At 41.4% G+C, this 22,180-nt stretch overlaps 2 protein-coding genes across 3 annotated transcripts in view; one reads left to right on the top strand and one right to left on the bottom strand.

Moving 5' to 3' along the window:
- LOC108164880 (dipeptidyl aminopeptidase-like protein 6) overlaps positions 1–22,180 on the top strand; it is a 119,882-nt gene that overhangs the window by 12,156 nt on the left and 85,546 nt on the right. The window contains exon 2 of one of the 2 annotated variants that reach the window (XM_033388052.1): positions 12,395–12,509. In XM_033388052.1, the coding sequence (XP_033243943.1) occupies positions 12,423–12,509 (87 nt within the window). In that variant the 5' untranslated portion in view covers positions 12,395–12,422. Of the gene's footprint in view, positions 1–12,394; positions 12,510–16,038; positions 16,308–22,180 lie in introns of those variants that run through there. The other variant, XM_017300827.2, reaches the window with a different exon arrangement.
- Positions 18,280–20,061, bottom strand: LOC108164881. Its single transcript, XM_017300828.2, has 5 exons — positions 19,807–20,061; positions 19,576–19,746; positions 19,298–19,501; positions 18,849–19,235; positions 18,280–18,519 (listed from the first exon to the last, which is right to left on the bottom strand). Exons 1-4 carry the CDS (start codon positions 19,867–19,869, stop codon positions 19,023–19,025), a joined length of 651 nt encoding a protein of 216 aa, XP_017156317.1. The 5' UTR covers positions 19,870–20,061; the 3' UTR covers positions 18,280–18,519; positions 18,849–19,022.

Here is a 22,180-nt window from a genome sequence, read left to right as displayed (position 1 = left end):
GTGCTCGACTATGCCCCATGCCCCATGCCCCTGTTGCCCCCTATGCCCCACTGGGAATTGTTTATTCTTAAGTCTTCTAGGCCGTGTATCTTTGCCGGTGTATGTCTGTCTGCGTGTGGGTGAGTGTGGAGGTGCGTGGCAGATAATTATATGCCCAAGGATAAATATTCATGGATATTGTTGTTTAGTGTTTACGACGAGAGCCGAAAGCCTGTGCTGTGCTGTGCGAAGCGATCGTTCATGACATCGTCCAAGCAATGTGTGCGTTTTTGGCGAACAACTTTAATGGAATGCAAAATGTGAAATGAAAAATTCAGAGAGCCAACGAAAAATAGGAGGACTCATTAAAACCCCTGGAGCACCTCTCGCTTATGGGAATCCTAGAAAACGGATTATGAATATAATCCAAATTGAAAAAGAATTTAGGAATTTCAGTTGAAAAGTAGCTTCAGCTAAAAATTCGCTATATTAACATCTTTGATTGGAATACATATATCTTTTATCGAGGAAGAGAAAACCCTTAAAATAAAGCTGTGATTAAATCGTTCCGAGAGAAAATCTCTGCTTAGCTCTGGGAATGGGTTTGTGGCGAGGGATCGTCGCATGTCGGATATCACCCCCAAGCAAGGGCTGATGCGGCTCTCAGGAGAGCTCGTCGCAACATTTTCTAATGGCTATGGCACCCCTATTTACACTTTTTACCTGGGAGGTGGGGGAGCAGAGCAGAGAGCTCAGAGAGCTGAGTGAAAATCGTAGCAAAACCAAATCATTCCAATTCCAATTTCATTTAAGATTGCCGCTGTCGTGCGCTTTGTCTCCATCTCTGCCGTGAGTCTGGGAGGAACACAGTGTATCTCAAAAGAATCTGTACGGGCATCCATTCCTGCTCTTCATTATCGGGGATCTCTCTCCGGCACTCTCTTATTCAAAACAGTCTCATTACCTCTAGCAGTTTCCCTGTTCCCATTCCATTCCATTCCACAGTCATTCTATTTAACCCTATAGTGCATGTGAGACGTTGCCGAATATTATTCTGTTCTTAACCCACAAGATCAACGTCTCATTTCCCACAGAGACATGCCACACGCCCCTTCTTCACACGAAAATGCCAGAAACTGTAGCGCACTTTGGAGCGCAATCCGCATTCATTGCCCTGGGAATTGCAAGATGGAAGGCGCGAGTTTTATAGCCTAATGAACTTAAGCAGCTTAACCCCTAGTGTGTGTGTGTGTGGCACGTGACTTTGCTAATTGAAAGGCAGAGAAGGGTGGGAGTAGTGGAGAAGAGAAGTTTCCTTTAAACGTAGAAAATGTAATTATCATCCACTGAAGCGTGCTCATGTTTTTGCTCCCCTTGCTGCCAGTATATTCCTGTCTCTCATAAATAAATAAATAAAATTATTTAATTAATTGCACGCACTCAACAATCGTAAAGAGTGGCCTGAGTGAGAGTGGCACAAATAATACCCAAAAGCCATTATATTTTCCTCCTGGTGCCCACCAGTTGTGGCATGCCCCACACAGTGTCCTCTCGAATGATGGCTCCTCCTCTGACATCTGTCAAACGTTTGATTTGTTATGCAGCCAGGCAGGGGAAACCCTGTAAATGTTTTGACATTTATCAAAGACAGAAGAGCAGAAAATGCTCTCAATGCTATCTCCTCGCTCTCTCTCTCTCTCTCTCTCTCACCATCCCTCTATCTCTTTCCCTTTGAATATGTGGTGCTATTGCTGTTGCTGTTGCAGGTGGCAAATACCTAACAAATGAGTTGCAAACACAAGAACACACTCGTAGAATAAAGGCTGCTTTCCGTCTACACAAATGATTGATTATCCGGAGGAGCGCTGCTGCTCCTTTTGCTCCTTGACACTTGAATGTACTGTACTCTGCCCTTCCCCCCAACAGGTATTCCTCTTCGCACCGTCCACATTCCTCATTCCAGCTTTTATTTATTTACCATCGAACGAGTCACTGAAATTTTAATGACCTTTTGATGCAAAATACGAGTTAAGCTGCTTGTCGCATTATTTATGTTAAATATGTTCAATATTTAAATGCAAAACCAGGCGCATCGCATCGCTCGTGGCACCAACAAATCTCTGCCTTAATACACGCCTGATGATGCTTTTAATGGGGCCAATCGAGTGGAGTGGACTGCAGGTGCTGCTGGGGCAATGAGGGGCTTGCGGATCGATGATTCATACACCATGGCATGGCACTCAAGTCTCTTCCATTTTAACTTCCCCTTAGAGGGGTAATATATTGTAATATATTATGATATATATACTCTGTCCTTTGCTGTCCTTTGAGAGGACCGCGGCAGACATATGACAGCGGAAGTAATGGAACAGGACTAGTCCAGTACTTAAAGAACCGATCAATTGCAGCCCTTACATCACTTTAAATAAATGTAAAATCATTGCATTACAACTCAAATCCACAGGCACCTCCCATTAATATCATTTTAGATCCTATAACCTTGCATAAACTCATTTAATCCGACAAAACCAATGCAAAAATGTAGTCAAACCGAAATAGATTCATACAAACTTAAACCATTTGCTGACTAAAACAGAAGCGAATGTAAGCCCGTATAAATCCAGGAATATACCATATTCTTGTTTTTGAATGAAATTGTACATCGATCTTGTACATGCCCTCAAAGAGAATAATCCCCACCCCGGCCCCGACCCATTTCAACTTATTTTGATTGACACTCGCGTTTGATGGCTTAATCCCATCCATCGACTGGTCAAAAGAGGGGGCTAAAAACTTCTGGGAGGGCACTGAACGAGGGCACGCGAAAGCTAATTGCATGCCGAAGCATGAATTTTGAATTTGAATTTGCGTCTGCTGCAATTTAAACCCATCTATTGTATGTTCATGCCACATGCAACAATTCCATTGAGAAATGTCCGTAAATTTTTTTTTTTTTATTGAATCAATTGGACTGTCGGCGGAATTATGGCGGCTGCTCAATTATGCAAATATCCTCAGAAATAACATTCATGTTGCAAAACAGACAATGGAGCGCATGCACCACTGACCACACCATTCATGCACCACAAACCATTTAATGGAGCCAAACACACACAAAAACAAAAACAATCCGTTCAACAGTGCGCCAAAGTTTTCCCAGGCATTTGACACAAAACCCAATCCCTGAGAGGGGACTATGAAAATGGGGCGGGAAAAGGAGTATCTAAAAGAGAAAAATGTAATACTCTTCTACAACAGTACAGTACCACAAAGAAGAGCCTATCATTATCATTTTTATATCCTTCAAAATTGTAAACTTAAAGATGTACTCGTACGTTTCTGAGGTATAAGTTCGAAGAATTTAATCTAAAATGTTTTCTGTGCAGAAAGTGCGTAAAGATTCAAATAATAACTGGGAGAAATTTTTTCCATTAAATTGTGCAATAAATCGTTTCCCCGAACAAATTGCTAACGAAAGAGATGGCAAGAATTTCGTTTGAGAAGTTTTCTAGGAAAAAATGCAATGCAATCTCATAATAAAGTGTTCTTTTAAAAAAAACGTTAAACGAAAAAATCATTTAGTCATTTTCTTCGTATAACAAATCTGCCAGTGAATCGTTTCCCCCAAACGAATGGCAGAGAATTCTAGGAAAAATTTCCATTTTCAGAGTAGGGAAAGTTGTGCTATTTTTGTTTTTTCCAGGGAAAATATATCATGGGACGATTATGGTATTATCTTTACTAACTTTTTCCCATAGCTCATGTACACAGTGGAAGGGTTTTCACCAGAGAAAATTGTGTTGTGGAAATGGCTGAAGGATTGCAGGAAATTCGGGGAAACTGTGCGCCCCCTATTGACATTGTTTCGATTGGCTTCACTTTTGGAAAATGTGAACATTTTTGTTCATTTCAATGCGAATTTTTGTTTCAAACTTTGTAGTTATTTGTTGAGACATTTGCATATCTAACAGACAGAAATTCCAATAATAAAAAAACCAAAGATGAGGAGGTGAGAGGCGAAGAGAGTGGAGAGAGCCAGAGTGGAGAACACTCAATGGAGGAGGGGCAGGAAAAGGAAAGGGTTAGATCGGGATACGGGGAGTTTCTGCTGCCAAAGTGCAACAGTTGCAGAGTGTTGCAAATGGAATCAAGTTGAGTGCATGGCCTGCCCTCCCCCCCACTCCTCGTGCATGTTTTGGGATAGCCCTGACCCCTGAACACGACTCCAAATGGCTGCAGTTTGCAGTTTGCATATCGCAAAAGGCGCCAACTTCTGGCCCCCGCACCCGAAAAATGTGCAAACAGCCGGCAGACATGAGGCATCACTACACTGTACGTTGACACAAGCCAATGGAAACAAGCAAAGGGCGTTTGGGCCACTATTTACGACTTAAAGATACCCTGTACAAGGATTTAGAAGAACAAAGAAAGAGACATACTGACTGGCAATCGACATCCTGCCTGAATCCACAGCTATACTCATCTTTGTCTCTCAAAGAAAACACTCGAATCTGATTGTGAGAGAGCGGGAGAGATCTTCGTGTCGTTGCCCCTCTCAAGAGCCGTAAAATGTTGTTTCTGTAATTTACATTGGTTTCTGCGTTCGGCGCTGATCTGTCGGGTGATATATATCTCGCAGGCAGAGCGAAATCTACTATATTGCTCTCCCGTTCTGCCTAGAGCGACGGGTGCTCGTGGTGTCGTTCTGCGTGGGCGAGAATGAAGGAAAGCAAAAAACTTCGGCGATCGAAGTGGAAAGTACGAAGAGTGTATGCCATCGAGAGTGTATTCGGCTGTGTGTTCGTTTAGGGGCATTAAAACGGGCTTTGATTCTGATATTTACACGCACCTATTCTTTTTCTATATGAATGAAATATACCCTTTAGTGCTGCCACGATTGCGGGGTATAATTAACTCGCACATGTGCTTGAGCGGGAGGGAGAGTAGAGCAGTGGGGGATTGTGGAGAGAAGGGAGAGAAAGTAATGTCATCATGACCCTGACTTTTTGGCAGCCGATGGAATGGATGGTCGAAGAGCGACTTCCCCCCCGCCCCATCATCTACCTTCCACCTTGTTGTTGTTGTTGTTGTTGTTGTACCTTTGGCAATTCCATTAAAAAAGAAAACTTTTTATTTGACTTCTCCATCTTCCTGTTCTACTTTTCGTGTGTCGAATGTCAAGCGAATTTCATGAGAGAGATCCCCCGAAAACCCTTTGAACTACCAGAAAATAGGATTCGCAGGAGGAAAAGTAGCTAAAGTTTGTGTGCTATGTGCTATGGGAAGGGAGAGAGCGATTCACAGGAGATGCATAAAAAGGTTTTGAGTAACCAAATTATTGGTCCGTAGATGATGGAAAAGGCAAATTTTGCTCCCAGATGCGGGCCACTGATTAACACGTTTGGAGGGCACCGCCTGCTGCTCCTCCTGCTGCTGCTGTCGTCCATCGAGGCGTAAGATGGCTCAAAGGGCAAGTTTTGCGATAGAAAAAATAAAGAGTTAACGAAAATCTCAATGAAAGTTAACCTCAAAGGTCCCATAGACTTGTTCTGGGTGAAAGGAGAAGAAAGTACAGGCCAAAGGGAAAATTGAAACAAGAGCGAAAACGGCTCGGCCCAAAACTTCATTAAGACAACAATAACAAAAAGCTTTTTGGCAATCTAATAAAACATTTTCATGGGTCGTCGTCGACGGTTGAAAGATGGCGATTATACGTGGTTCATATACGAGCTACCTCCTGCCTGCCCGGAGTAATTCGAAACCAACTGAAAATACCCTAAAAAATGAATTTAAATGTTTCCGCGAGTGGAAACGAGAGTGAAAAACAAGGAGTTTCCCGCCGTTGATAACATTATCATCACTTTACGGTTTAGATAATGTCATATCGTGGGCTGCCGCGAGGGGAACGCTGGGGCGAATGTGTTTTCTTTTTGTAAAGAGAGCAGAGTTCCTGCTTATGCCACAGAAAGTGGCGTGTACCTTCTTTGTGCGGCGCTTCAGGAACTGCGTTTCCCACTCCTGTATTTTCTGCTTTATTTATGATTATTATTATGTAGTACTTTTTTACCATACTGGTGAAAAGTTGTCCTTGGATACATTGGATTCAGGCGACAGGGAATGGGGTGTGTGGAGTGTGATGGAGATGTGATGTGTGGCAGCCGGTGTGGGGCACTTTCGCTGCTCATCCTGTTGTTGATATTTCAATCAAAACTCATGGAAAATGTGCAGACAAGCGGCAAGAAACTTAAGGAATATGGGCAAAGAAAAGTAAATTTGAATTAAAAAAATTGACTACTTTCTCTACCTCCTTACTTCAGTGCCTATCTTCTATTTTTGTAATTTCCTAAGTCCCCAGATACTTTATTAAGCTCTCGTTCATCCCCAACGTTATAAAGATTCTCTTTTCTCCTTTGTGATTTGTGCTGTGCTTCATTGTTTAATAGTTTCATGCCACCTCAAGGTTCTTGCTTCATTTGTCAATCATTTGATGGCAATCATCCGTGTCCCCCATCATTCTATTCGTCCTGGTGCTTCTTTTTGAGTTGAATGCACCATTGCCACCGCCTCCGCTCCTTCTGCCACAATTTTCTGTTTCTGTTTCTGCTTTTCTGCTCTTCTTTTTTGGACTGCTGCCACACTATTGCGGGGCAGGCAGCTCCTTGAAAAATGCAAGTTGTGTTTGGAAAATATTTCTCACTCTACATGATGTTTCCTTGCCTCTGATGCTGCTCTGCCTCTGTTGCTGGTTGGCGTTGCTTCTGCCTTAACTCGTATTTATTTCATTTCATTTATTCTGCTTTTCGCGTTGGGAAACATACACACACAGCTTCACTGTGAGCACTGAATGCACTGAGAGAAATGGAGATAATCTAAGAGAGCTGCCTCTCTCTCTCGTTTACCAATTACCGTGAAAATGTTCCCTCAAGTGGCCCCATCTAATATGTATTTATATAGTCCGAACTTATGCTCTCCTGTTATTTCTCGCTGTGTATTTAAGCTGTTTTGTTGTGGGCAGTGCAGTGGGCACTTCTAGCCAGTAAATCGGATTGTCTGCTGGCCCAGCGACTTGGCAGCGCATTCGTCGTGGTGGTCCCTTAATGCAGAAGGCAGACCAGACTGCAGTCCATGCCTTCTAGGGCGCTGGCGCCCACTTAAGTATGCTAAGATTTCCGTTGCGCTGGCGCTTATTGCAACACAAGATGGCAATGCGGCAAGTGGCAAAGGAGCCGAGTGGCAACAGAGGCAGAAACAGCATCAACAACAAATAAATATAAATAATGAAAGACAAAGTCATTTTGCGCCACAATGACAATGGTAACACTCTGGCGACACACACACACACACACGCACACATCCGAGAGATCCATAGATGTATATTCCTGTATTCTCCTGCTTCTCCACTGCTTTCCACCCCCCAGGTAGCAGTCATATGCTTATGAGACCCCACCATCCCCCATCTCTCATCTGCCCTTCCATGGCTACAGCTCCCTTTCCGTGGGGATTTCTGTGTGGGTCTCTGTTTCTATTTAGTAAAGCGAGTGAAATATCTGAGGCTGTTTATTATTTAGACAATGAAAAGATACACACACACACACACACACACAAACACACAGAGAAAGAGAGTGAGGAGATATACAAACACAGATACAAAAGCTAATACAAACACACACATTTCGTATGGAATAGGAAACCAAATCAAGCCACAAAACGAAGCGAAGCCAAAGTCCCAAACGGAAAAGTGCTTCGGTCATAAGGGAAAAAGACTCTGTTGATGGAGGGGAAAATCCTACTTTTTTTGTCACTTAATTAGAGGGAAATTGTAGCTCCTTTTGTCACTTAATGAGCGGAAACAGTGATTTGTATACTAACAACTCTGTCGGTTTTAATTGGACCGGTGACTTTTGATGGAAATTATTACTATAACAAATGAGTGTTCGAATGGGAAAGGAAAGGCTATTAATGTAAAAAACGTGACTTTTTATTGTAAAAAGAAACTTTCAAAAAAACAAAAATAACAATATTTCTTAGAAAAATCATATTGGATCTAGCGTTTCCTATAATTTTGAAATAAATTCGATATATTTTCATATAAAAAAAGAATTCTTTATTTTTAACAAATTTTAAAGATTTATTTGGGACTTAATTCGTAAAATTTCTATCTATCGACCGAGGAGCGCAACCGCATAGCGCGGGACAGTGAGTTACAGTGAATTTTTTGAATAATCTTAAAGTTTTACTTTTACTATTTGGGATCACTCTTTCGATACATCGCCTGTGTCAGTGTAAACATCAATTGGAACAGCTGTCCAACTGTGACTGAGAGTGGGACAACAAAAGAGAATACAATAGGAATGGGAATAGGAATCAGAGGAACATACATACATACATAGGGCTCTGTCACCACTCGAATTACCTGCAAACGATCGAATTATACGCGACTGATGCTGGAACGAATGCTGATTGCTTTTGCTATTTGGTGGCAGGAACTACTCGTAGAATAAACAATTCTATGCACACATCATCGAAATGGAAACACATCCATGTACATATGTAGGTAGAAATACTCGTAGAGTCCCCATACACATTCAGGACACGCCGCACGCACACACATACAGATGCAAATGCTGAGAATAATAGACACTTGACTCGGAATGGGTAAACGGTGGGTGGGGGGAATGGTAGAACTATTTATGAAGGACATTTATAGCCATTTTGAATGCTTTGATTTCTGGAAATGAAAGCCAGGGACCACTTCCGCACGAGGGGATGACCCTGTTTTCGGGGATATCCCCCTTTCTTCAGAGTAATCGACGATACCCTCTTAATGAACCAATCACTTATGCAAACCGATTGGTATTCGCATTCGCATTCGCATTCCGCATAGCTCACGAAAAACTGTGCCTCTCAAATATGCAACGAATTTTTCCTGTAGTTTGACAACAGCGGCAACAATTGCAGCTTGATTGGCCTGCCACAGGGCCGTGGCTCCGCCGCAATCACCAAGGGCCATGAAAATGCGACCACGAGGAAACACTGTGTGGAAAACAATGCCAGGGAAAATTGGAAATGCCCCATGCATATGTAAGTAGGGGACAATGTACGTACATACAGACATACACTTGTCTGTGTGCGTTTTACCCTTTTTCTTTGTTTCTTCTTTGTGCTGTGTGTTTGTTGCATGAAGGAACAATGCAACAGTCGCCACTAATTTGGTTAACACTCAACAAACAACATATACACACATGAAGCACACGGGATACCTTTCAGTGGGGTGTCCTTACGGAAGCTTCAATCAAAATATTAAATGTTTTTTGGTGAGCATCTGCCCTTACACTGCTCTCGCTCCTGCTCCCCTACAGGTGTGTAAGTTAATTAAAGCCCCACAATAGGGGCAGCACCAAGGGTGTATTGTATTGTGGTCATGCTGATGCATGAACAAATAGTTATGACAGAGAGAATGCTCAGAGTCAACGGCAGAGCATATGCAGAAATCTCTGAACACAGCCGAATATACTCTCGACGGCACTTCGATCATGTACAGTGTTGCCTTACATTGTGTGTTTGTTGCATGAAGGAACAATGCAACAGTCGCCACTAATTTGGTTAACACTCAACAAACAACATATACACACATGAAGCACACGGGATACCTTTCAGTGGGGTGTCCTTACGGAAGCTTCAATCAAAATATTAAATGTTTTTTGGTGAGCATCTGCCCTTACACTGCTCTCGCTCCTGCTCCCCTACAGGTGTGTAAGTTAATTAAAGCCCCACAATAGGGGCAGCACCAAGGGTGTATTGTATTGTGGTCATGCTGATGCATGAACAAATAGTTATGACAGAGAGAATGCTCAGAGTCAACGGCAGAGCATATGCAGAAATCTCTGAACACAGCCGAATATACTCTCGACGGCACTTCGATCATGTACAGTGTTGCCTTACATTCATGTGATCCACTGTCTGTCTGTGGATATTAGTCAAGGATTCGCAGCGGGTCTTACTGGTAGTATTTTGCAGCGTATTCCTAAGTCTTTGACTCCCACACAGCAATTCATTTAGCATTTTTCCCCATTTCCTATTCTCAAAGACTCTTCCTTGGCCTTGTGGCTTCACTTCTTGCAGATTGCTTTGGTGGACTCTGGTGGCTCCATGGTGCCCGAGTTTGTGGTTCTTTCCTCCTGGTTTTCATGGCTCGTGGCCCCCCGGCGGTTGAAAAACTGTTCGGGTGAAGGCGCGCGCTAAATGGAGCCGTAGCCGAGTGATGGAGAAGGGGAAAATGCAGAATGCTGGCGTGTCACTCGAGGGGATGGACGTGGCTGGCTGTAAAGTGAAGCGGAGTGAGGCAGGAATCCAGCAAGTGGCACTACAAGAAATGACTTTGCCTTCTCTGAAGTGCTCTGTGCAGGTGTCTTTCCCTTAAAGTTGCCCTCAGCCCCTGCCTCACTCTGAGGCTCTCTTTGCTGCTGCATAAATAAAGCTAAGGTGCAAATTAAATTTTGAAATTTTGTTGTTCCATACAAATGTAGGAGGGACTGGAGGGCAAGAGGGCACGAGGGCACGAGGGCATGGCACCTGCCATGCGATGGCTCTGCACTTGTTGGCTCCTGTGTTAATCGGCGATGCGGTTTCTCGAATTACCCCTCCAAAAACACTCAAAGGAAGGAAAAATAAGGGAAAACCCGGGATAAACATGTCTGGCAAACAAACAAAAAAAAATTCACATCCAGGTTGATGGGTTTTCCTCCCAAGTCGCACCATCTAACCCAGTTTCGTGGTATGCCAAAGGACATTCATTACACAGAACAGACTTCAGACTTCAGGACTTTCTTCTTCCTCATAACACTGGAAGCCAGCCTGATGATGAAAATTTCTCACATAATTCTCCCTCTCGTCTCTGGCATATTCTTTTATGAAATTTTGATGGAATTCTTTCCCCTACGACGGAGAATGTTGAGGAGTTCGTTAAGGCGTGTTGTAATGGCAGTAGATAAAGGAACAGTTTTTTGGAGATTATTAACCGAACGATTACTAAATCGATTACGCAGACATCTCCACATTTGTACATACATATATACATATATGTACATAGCCAATTATCGAATTTTTATCAATAGAAATAAGAGGGAAATTGATGAATCGATAAACAACGAGGGGGAACGTTGTGAGTCGCTGCTACGACCGCGACTTACATTTATAGCCGATATTCCGTCAGTATGGCTCCTCTCCGCCAGAAGGCGCACACATTGTACCACGAAGAGTGTGTGAGAGAGACAGAGACAGAATGAGTAAGCGCTGGGTTTGCGTAGCCACTGCAAATTGATTTGTTCCTTCTTGCTATGGTAATGATCCGATCTGATCTAGATTTGGCAGTCTAGAAGATATGGTCATTCTTTACGAGTCTACGTTTTTGGTTTTTTCGTATCTTTGAAATTGGGGATGTCAAAGATGGGTGGTGCGAATTTATGAAATACACTGGTGCAGATGCGATATCACAGGAGTTTGGAGAAGAAATTTGGTTGCTCTACCTCTTATAGTCTTTGAGATTATAAAGGGACAGAGCGAGAGAGAATGAAATTTTTTTCTGCATTCTGGCTATAGTAACACGATCAGATTCTGCAGTCTAGAAGGTATAGTCATCCTTTATAATTCTGTGCTTTTGATTTTTTACTGACTTAAAAAATTTGGATGCCATAGATGTTCGTCTTTTGTGGGGGCGGAAAGTAAAAGTGAGATATCACAGAAGTGGTTGCTCTAGCTCTTATAGTCTCAAAGAATAGGAGCTCATAGGGACGGACAGACAGACATGTGTCAATAGACTCGGCTATTGATGCAGATCAAGAATATATATATATACTTTTTCCCCACAAATCTAATATACTCTATACTCTTTTTGAGTACCGGGTATAAAAATCAATAGTCGGTAGAAATCAATTCAACAGTAATCAAAATGGGAAATCTATATTTCGATTGATTGAAACAAATCGATAAGTAGTGTGAAATTATGCAAAAGATCGATTGAAAATTATTGCAGCAAATAAATAGAAACCATTGAAATTTGTAGCTGTGGATTCTAAAGGAGAGAATATTACGTGTCACACCTGTTTCTATATACCATACGGTCTCATAATTTTCTTATTTTTCTCCTACATTTTGTTAGCCCTTTTTATCGGTTTATCGATCAAATTTATAGCATATAATTTTTTGTGGGAAAATTCTTTGAGCGTTTCCATTTGCCTTTTTTATGGCCGACATTTTCATAGGGCCATTGCTTTTTCTACTTTATTTGGCATCTTTATCAAGGTCACGCATCATTGGATTCTCCTGCCAAATCGTCGTGTAAGAGCTCCCTTTTGGGTGCAGTTTATGGGTTTTTTGGTTCATAAGAATATTTCACTTAAACGCTCATCTTTTTCAGACGAGGAATCCAATCTACGGCCTTCAAGATGCAGACGAATGTGCAAATTGACTCGAAGAATCTACGAGGAAACGATGACAATTTCCGTACACGCGGCCACCACATAACCATTGAGGTGAGTGCTTCTCTGTTATCTATTATCTATTATCACACATGTCCTTATGTCCTATCGACAACAGGAAACTTCAGTCTCCAGGATGTTATTAATTATAGTTGAAAGTTTTGTCCATCTTCTTACTTTTGTGTGCTTGTGTGTGTGTTTCTGGCCGTCAAATCGAGTTGTTTGGTAGTGCTGTCGATTCTCTGATGATTCTCTATCCATGGCTAGACAAGGTTCAAACTTAATTAATTATGGTAAATATGGAAGAGAAAACAAGGCAGAAAACAAGACAGTCAGTCCACTACCCAGTGCCCTGTCCTGCACACCCATATGTGTGTGGCCTCAGGCGGTGACTACTTATACGATGGGACTGCCGTCCTGCTTATACAGATGTTGGGTAGCCAGCCTCGTAATTAGATTCGTTGATGGGATGGGGATTATGGTTGGGATGCTTATTCATTTAGCATAATTTAGCATATATTTCTGAAATCTGAGAGAATAATTAATTAAGCTTCCATTAAATTAAATTTAATGCAGAAAAATAATCTAATTAATATTCACAATGTACAAAAAATGAATGAAATAATTTTTCCCAGGCTCTAGGCGGAAAATATATTTCCATAAATTATGAAAACAAAGTGTACAAATCTATATATACGTATGTATATTGATCGGAACTATTAAAAAATTCTGCGAAGTGTATTCCACTTTTTCATTATATATTTCAAATCACATAACGAACACACAACCCAGCGCCAAAAGTGCTGTTCACGCTAATTTTTTTTGATTGTATCTGGTTTTTGCTTAAATCTTAAATAAAAATTAAAAATATGCCCCTAGAAAAATACACCCAAGGGGAGAAAAGAGTCAATGTCCTCTTAATATTAGTCCTCGTTTCAGTGAAAAAAGAGAGAAAGGGCTAGGAGATGCGCCCCCGATCTGATAGATGTTTCGCATGTTTATTTGCATTTGACCTTTCTTAACGCATAATTTCTAAAACAACTAATCCATTTCATATAAATTCTAATTTTTGTACTGCAGCTCTGCATGAATGCATTCAAATGAATGCAAGCGAATCAAAGGGGGAGCATGAATGAATTTTTGTGCTCATGTGGGTCTCAGCGAGGAGGCGAATACGAATGATAGGTTCTTGAATGGATATTGAATTGAGATCGCATTCACCGCCTTAGGGGATCATTCGAAAGCGTCTCGAAGGAAGGCCTCTGTTTCGAGCAAATTTCCCGCTCTTAAATCGAATATTTCATTACAGAATTTGTTCACTGGGTGAAATACGAAGGAAAGCTTGTTGTAAGCTCCAGTGCCTGCGGAAGAGCTTTACTGCAAACTATCCTGTGATTCAAAAGAGCGCTGGAGAGGATGCAGTCTCCTCTCAAAACATTTTGATGCACAGCTTCGCTGAGATTTGGAGGCAAGCCCCCAAAGGAATGGAATGAGGAAAGGCTTAAGCGTCCAAAACGCAAAACTGAAGTTTAAATTTATTTACATTTCAATTTTTTTGCCAATGAATGGCTTTTAGACATCATAGTGGTCCTGACACAATGATGGTTCGCCCTCGTTACGGCCACCGGCCGCCAGTACCAGTCCTGTGAAATGATTGCTCAAACGGGAGTGGCCACAGGCCTGTCCCAAATATGTCTCGTGATCAGAATCAGAATCTTCCTTACACTTGCGTTTGGCTGTTATACAAAGAGAACAGAGAACGATTAAGAAATATCATTTGCATCTTCTGGAAGAGCTTACTACCTCCTAGAGTGTAGCGGGGCACAAAGGTCGCCAGTGCATTCATCAGGAGGAGTAGGAAGACGAGTACGACTATTAGAAACTCGTACATGTATGTATTTGTCGGTAAATACATGTTTTGAAATCAGCTTGAAGTTGTAGGGTGGGTTATTGAATCCTCAATTGAGCGGCGGGTCGGTGCTAACGTGATTGAAAAGAATTACTTTTGAAATTTTTCCAAATCGAGAAATAATCCATGGCTTGCTCTCTCCCTCCGGCACCAGACGAATGCCTTTTTTCCACAAATCATCCTTATTTTTGGACTTAGTCTCACGAATTCTATTCTTTAAGATCCCCCAAAGGTTTTCGATTAGACCTAGGTCTGGTGACTGTGAAGGCCTTTTCACCAGTGGAACTTTGCTGTCCAGGAACCATTTCTTCGGCAGTTTCGGGTCATTATCCTACGGGAAAGCACACTTTAATGCCTTTCCAATTCATTATCATACTGTCCAGTTTATTAAAATTCTTTTTTTTGGACCAATACCCGAATGGGGAAAGCACCTTCACATCATTATGTTTCCACCAACTAGTTTAACAGTTTTAAGGGAGTGCCTTGGAGCGTGGGTAGTATTCTTAAGGTGTTTTCCATCAAATCCAAAAAAATTGATCTTAGTTTTATCTGACAACAACACATTTTTTCAATTTTTGACGTTAAAAATGCACTTTCGTGAATTTGACTAGATTTTTTTAATTTGTTCCCTAAGTAATGGTACGGCTACTGACAGTTGCATTTAGATAATTTTTAAGATCTACCGATGACAGGTTATTTTCAAACAGGAGGTTGTAGAACTTCTTCCTCGTTTATTTGGGTTTTTTTGTAGAAAATAGTAGGGCCATCTAGCGCGTTAATTTTTTTGATTTATCATATGTTTTCATTCAATCGCCGTAGAATTTACTCAACGACCTATTCTGAAACGAATAAAAAAAGCAAACAAAACGGGATCCGTAGCAATAGTTTCTTCTTTTGTCTTTAGTCTATGAAATATTAACTCTATAATTTGATTTCAGCCATTTTTAAACAAGATAGGAAAAACAATTCAATACAAACTGGCGTCAAAAATTAAAAAATTGATTATTGGTACATACAGATTTTTTAATATAATTCTTTTGTTATATTTTGATACTTTACTGTATACGCTTTCCATTAAGTTTATGCAACTTAAGCAAAATATTCATCGAAGAAAGTTTTGAAAAATAAGAAATAAATATGCCGTTTCTATTATTTTGTCAATCACTGTAGTTCCAAAAAATATTTTTGCAAAGATTTTCATTAAATAAATTGGATAATTAGATAGATAAACATATGAACATGGGTGCAACAAGTGTCCTCTCAGCCAGAGAGTTACAGAGAGAGAGAGAGAGAGAGAAAATGAAAGAGGGCTTTTGCAGCCTCTGCGCATGCGCCTTCTCTGTAGCTTTGAAGCTTCCCACAAAAGCTTCACTCGCCTGAAGCTTTTTGCCCACAGCATCAGCTGTACTTTTAAGGCGAATATGGGGACATATGATTTTTGTTTTGTCCTACCGCCCTCGTCCTTCGTCTTTCCTATCGTCGTCCTTTCGTTTGCTCGTTTCTTTTTTTCTCAATGAATGCTCTTGTACCCAGGAGGATGGATGCCTCTTCCGTGAGTGCACGAGTATGTGTGTGGGCGTCTCTTGGATCGTGTTTCGTTCGTGTTCCATCAAGTGCGTCTTGCCACTGCCGCCGCTGCTTGCCACACACACTGCCTCTGCCTCAGTCAGTCGCTGGCAACATTTTGGCGCGTGTTGACATGCGAAGAGTTTCTGTCGGTGAAATACCGCGCGACGATAACGGGCGACGACGTTAACGCTTTTTTGACCGTTAAAACGCTTTAAGTTCTCGCGCGCTTGCTTCCTTCTTCTTCTTCGTATTTTCCTTCAAATCAAATCCGTCAAATTCTAGAAAGCAACACGACAAAAGCTGCAGCAAATCCTCATCTAGTTCTTCCTTCGCTTTTTTTTGGAGTGTGTTTTTTCCGTGAAAAAAATAAAAAAGTAATTAAAATAAAGCCAAATTAAATTCACTTGAAATTTTTTACATTTTGAAACTTTTTATGGGCTTCGAACGAGAGTTTCTCTCAGATCATCCAAGGTTCTCTCTCTGATGAAGGCGGACATTAAACGAAGGGTAGAACCGACCAAAATCGACCAACGGAAGGGCGCTGCTGCACGTCATGGACTCAAAGTGTGTGCGTGTGTGCCGGCATTTGGCGCGTAAATAAATTAGCTTATCAGCTGGTAAAAAAAGTTTAAAAACTTCCACTCCCCGTCCACAATCAAAGGAGGGTTCCATTAAAAGTAAAAGAGATTAGTATGTGGTAGATGGTACAGTGAAAGTTCTACAGTGGGAACACAAGTACGATATGGTAGTGAACCGTAAGAACATTTTGTATACCTTATCCCAGGCTCTCTCTTGTAGACGGTGACACCAAACAAAAGCTTGCTACGCGCTTATTTTCGGCCAGAAACACAATTCGATCGACGGATGGGTGCTGCTGCATGTCTGTTCCAAAAAGATCTAAAGATCCTACTTTTTGCATTACATTATGGGAATATGCGTCTTCCCGAGAATCCAGGCACTCTTATAAGCTTTTGGGATCATTTTGAAACCGCCTGATCCTTGGAATTCCTTAGAATTTAGAATCTTGAATCTCTTCTGAATGAGTAAATCTCGCAGTGAAGTTTTGGCTGTCCGCTTAGGAGAGATCTCACTGTACAAGTGTTGGGATGTGGGATGTAACTGAGAGGTCTGTGTGTGTGTGTTGTGTCTATGCCAGCTATTGTTTACATTGTCAGTGGAAGAGTGGCAACAATGGAGAAAAGCGACAAACGAACTGTGAACAGAAATGAACACACAAGAAACAAGAAACAGCATGAGACATGAAGAGCGAGAGCCGAGAAACGAGACGCGAAATGTGGTAGGAATATCCGTGTAATGGCATCCCCTTTATTATCATTATCCTGATTATTGAGAGCCTGACTTTTGAGGGAAGGACTGTGCGAATGGATTATTAAATTAACATTCTGCCACACATCATGGCAGTCCTCGGTACTCTCGTGTGCTTGGGTGTGTGTGAGGCCCCAGGGCCTCATCCTCTAATTGTCACATCCAATTGAAGGACACTGAAATACGCGTGTGTGTGTGTGTCGCAGTCCTTGTGTGTGGGGTTTTTAAATTAATATTTTCCCTGATAATAACAGCTGTCGGGAATGCTTTCCAGCACTGGGAGCAGAAGCGGAACCATTGTGCTACTCGTAAGTTTAACTGCCTGGCAATTGCGATTATTAATCAAATCAAGTGAAAACGCGACTCCTCGACTTAAGCGAAACAAAATTCGAGGCCACGAGGCGTTGGTGCAAAACTTGTGCAAAACTTTTCCCAGCAATTTCCTAAAGTTTGTAAAGTTTTCTTTGCATTCGATTAACACATGAAAGCCATCGATAATTTCAGAATCTTCATGCAAATTGCAAGAAAATGTTCAATATTCGTTTAAGCATCGATAAATACATTTGAACACTGCCTAAAAAAATAAAGCACTTCAGAATCTCTATTTAAATCAAACAAATTTGATGCAACTGTTTTCATCGATTACTTATCAAAAAATATCGATTAATCAACATGGGTGGTAGTGTGTTTTGAGAACTTTTGGACAAATTATGAATTAATTTAAGATATCTATGTATTTTTCTTCTTAATATTTGATCGAATATTCGATAAAATGGTCTCGTCTATCAATGTTTCTTATTAATTTATCGGCTCAACGGTTAAAAATTAAAAATAATCGGTTTTTTCTTCGGCTTATCGGCAGTCATTGCTAATATTTTGTTTATAAATAACCGAGTAAGTGCAATAATCAATATTGTCTTTTTGTTAAATCATTGAATCTTCATCGATTAAATGCTTGAATATTTTTTGTATTATTAATCGATAGGTATTTGTGGACATACATTTTCAAAGGTATTTTCACTGCCGAAAATCATATTTATTACATAAATGTTTAAAAAATTTGAATTAAATAACAGCTTGTAATTAATATATTTCTCCATGGTCGATTATTATCGATTCACGTTCTGATAGGCAAATTACAATTTCCGTTGGCATCTTTTATGTGGGGGCCCCGAAAGGCCAATGATCTACTCCTCCCCTCCGGCAGCAGCAGCAGCAGCAGCAGTATTTCACCAGACTCCAGGCCTCTCGAGTGTCAAGCTGAAATGAAAACGAAAGCAAAACTGTGCATCAACGAGTCCTTGAACCCGAACAAAAAAGGGGACATGACATTGGCCATGACCTGTTAAGGTCAACTTGTGCTGCTTTAATGTTGCAGCGCTTGTTGCATGCAACGAAAGCTGAAGTCGAAGTGTGCAAAAAAGGCAGACAAAACAGCAATGAAAGGGAAAGCAGAAGAGCACACAAAAAGAAGTGGAATAAACCAGAAAAAAGCAAAGAAAATCCGCACTAAGCAACGCAAAAGCCAATCAAGAGCCATATGCCCCAAAGCGTGGCATTTGGAATAAAAGGTTCAACGTTCAACCCACCAATTTTTCGAGGGTTCGTTCCCAAAAACTTGTGAGTGGCACCTCAAGCAGGCAGTATGATAATTTCAATGGACGAATCTTTTCTCTGCCCCTAATTCTATGAGATACTTGGCTTGAAGAGCCTCCTGCGGCTGGATGCTGCTGTGAGTAGAAGGAATCCGAGGTCTCGAGTCTTCATTTCATGCCTGATGGGCGCTTTGAATTTTGATGTTGCTGCATCAGGTTCTGGGACTGCGCATTCGATGGCTGCGTCGTATGTGGATGAGTTTTGAGCAAGTATTCGAGATAGACCTTGTCAGCCTCGTATTTTTCCTCGTTCTGGTGATGCCTCCGCAGTCGAACGGCCAGCCACCAGCCGGCAATATTGACAGAAACTTGAATGGCTACCTAGATGCATCGTATCGTATATTCATACAAATGATTGATGTGAATGATTAATTGAATCGTACCTGAACGATATTGATAACCAAAAGCATAGTATCGCCAATGCCTTCATCTAACGTTTCATGATTATGTTGTCCACGCTGCCATTTGTTACGACGTTCTAGTTTCATACGCTCATTTTCATCGGAATATACTTGATTTCGCAGTACATAGCGATAGTACAGTGTAAAAAGGTCCAAAACGGTGAGGAAACAGATGCCGGAGGAGTACTAGGGAAGAGATGGACGATGCGGATTGACAGATTGATTGAGGATTGAAGAGGATCCATTAACGGAGTACTCACAGTAGCCACACCCCAAACGGAATCATAGAAAAGCGATATGAAGCCAGTGAATGCCCAAATGGCCAGAAATATGCCCAGGATGATGCGAGTTATTAGATATCCGATAAACTTTGTACGACTGTAGTACAACAAGAGGGTGGCATTATTGGCGGCCTTTAGCTCGCCATCAATCTAGAGGCGGACACTTATTAAATATACCGTTCCTCCATAAGAACGGATGGAATGGATTACCTGCACAAGGAGCGTCAGGCAAACGACCAGCAGCTTGAGTTTGTGGGTGGAAATGCAGCACATGATCCAGGATGTACTCCGCAGACTCTCGGGACCTGCGTGTGCTTTTTAAATATATAATATGAGGGGATGGGATGTGCCTATCCAATCAACTGGCCCGCCTTTTTAGATCCAAAAAGTAGATCGCTATCAGAAAACGAATTCAAAATTGTTTTCTATATAAATTTTGTCGAGTGTTTGGACAATTGTGGCAAATGACAATTGTGGCAACTGACAATTGTGGCAAAAATATAGTGAAATATATATATATATATATATTTCTGTGCAAACAAAAGACCAAGGGCCGGCCGTTCCAGTGTCCTGTCCAGGGAGTCGCTATAGAAATGGGTTCGAGTAGCATGAAGAGTAACTTCTATTGGCCATTCCCCGTGCCCCTCTTCCACTAAAGAAAGTACCTCAAATACATTCTCATTGTATATGCACTAGAGGGCATTCAGTATTCCGCTTCGAGTCCTAGATCCTACTTAATAGAGCAATCTGTGCGGACTGTTGCCCTTCCCCTGTGCCATTTGCCTTTAAGAGGGAAATCAAAAGAAATTGTTTTAAATGTCCAAAAGCTCATTGAGTAGGAAGGTTGCCAAGGGTCCGGGGGCGTGGCGTGGGGTGTTGTGGGGGGCCACTCCGCTTGTTCTCGTGGTTTGGCACTCGGTTTGATTATCATATTACGTTTCCCACTGCCCTTTGCCGCCGTTAAGGGCTGTTTATTAAAAGCCAAGGAACATTTTGACCAGTCGCTGGGCTCCGCATCCTGCCACAGTGTCCCCCTCCTCTCTGGGGGCAGTATCCTTATTGAATTTTGTGTTGATTTGTTTGCATTTTGGAGGCCATCAAAGTTCTGAAGCTCTTAAAATGTATAAGGTTTTTGGGCCATCGGAAAAGTCTCGGGGCCGCAAATCGCTTTAGGCGCTAGTGTGTATGTGGGAGTGTGTATATGATAGTGTGTGTGCGTAAGGATAAACTGTATCCTGCTTCTACGGCCATGCCAACAATTTTCACACCGACAGAGAGAGAGAGAGAGAGAGAGGGAGATTGATAGAGGACACAGTTTTTAATGCTGTGGAAACTTGTCATCACTCCACACTCATATAATATCAACTCGATTAAAATGAAGCCCATCCTTTGTATCCCTGCTACACCTTCGGACCCTTGTCGCCTTCACAGTGTTTTTGGCAGGCAATAAAACATCTGCAGGATATCCTTGAGGCTCTCGCACAATGGGTGGCATATGGTGGCATCCAGGAGGAAAGACTCAAGTTGGCTCTGGCGAAAGGACACTCGGTGTTCCTCTGGGAAATGCAACTCAAATTTTCGAATCAATAGAGATGTTAAAGTTGATATTCGCTAAAGAAGACGCAGTTGAAGCTGCGACTCTTTGAAGTATATAAAGTATATTCATAGCGTCTATTTCAAATTCAAGAACATCAGGATCAAACCATATGGAAAGTGTGACTGAGCGTTTATAGGGAAAATACCAGCAATTCTATACACCACAATATATATATATATATATATATATATATATATATATACATATATACAATTTATACACCACAAATAAAATAATATAAAATACCATAAAATTACCAGAAACGCTAGAAAATATGAAAGATAAAATATAAAGATAAATACTATTAAAAAATAGCAAACAAATATTAGTAAACGAGTGGGAACGTTTGGAGTCGCAGCTACTCAGTCAGTATGGCTCCCCTCCGCCAGAGGGCGCACACTGCACGATGATAGAGTGTGTGAGAGAGAGAGAGAATGAGTAAGCGCGTGGACGGCGCTGCGTAGCCACAGAAAATTGATTTGTTCATTCTGGCTAAACTAATAATCAGATCTGATCTGATTCGGTATGGTATCTGGTGTTTAGTTTTCTCGTATCTTTAAAATTGTGAATGCCACTGATATTCGAGGTGGGACAGTGTGATATCACAGAAGTCAGAATACAAAATGTCATTGCTCCTGCTCTTATAGTCACTGAGAACTAGACGCTCATAGGGACGGACAGACAGACAAGGCTTAATAGACTCGGCTATTGATGCTGACCAAGAACTTATATACATTATGGGGTCGAAAGGGCTTCCTTACAATTACAGATACATATGTATGTGCATATATGGTGAATAGATACGGACATAAAACCTCTGATATATATATATATCTTTTATGAAGAAAGCTCACTTTTCTTTGATTCAATTTGTTGTTCCCTTTTTGTTCCTCGTTTTATTTTGTGTTATTGTGCCGTTTAGCGGTTCTCCACTGTGCATAATTGTCTCCTGCTGGAGCTCCCTTTGCCCTTCAATGTGTATGAAAT

Source organism: Drosophila miranda, chromosome XL (assembly GCF_003369915.1).
Source record: "Drosophila miranda strain MSH22 chromosome XL, D.miranda_PacBio2.1, whole genome shotgun sequence".
In the NCBI taxonomy this organism is placed as follows: domain Eukaryota; kingdom Metazoa; phylum Arthropoda; class Insecta; order Diptera; family Drosophilidae; genus Drosophila; species Drosophila miranda.
This window is presented reverse-complemented; position numbering and strand designations above follow the sequence as displayed.

Bases quoted from the DNA above. Each gene is read 5' to 3' on its own strand.
- LOC108164881 (XM_017300828.2), bottom strand. From the start codon at position 19,869: ATGTGCTGCATTTCCACCCACAAACTCAAGCTGCTGGTCGTTTGCCTG. The intron at 19,747-19,806 runs GTAATCCATTCC...GTCCGCCTCTAG, and splicing joins GCCTGACGCTCCTTGTGCAG to ATTGATGGCGAGCTAAAGGC. The intron at 19,236-19,297 runs GTACGATTCAAT...CGATGCATCTAG, and splicing joins TGGTTATCAATATCGTTCAG to GTAGCCATTCAAGTTTCTGT.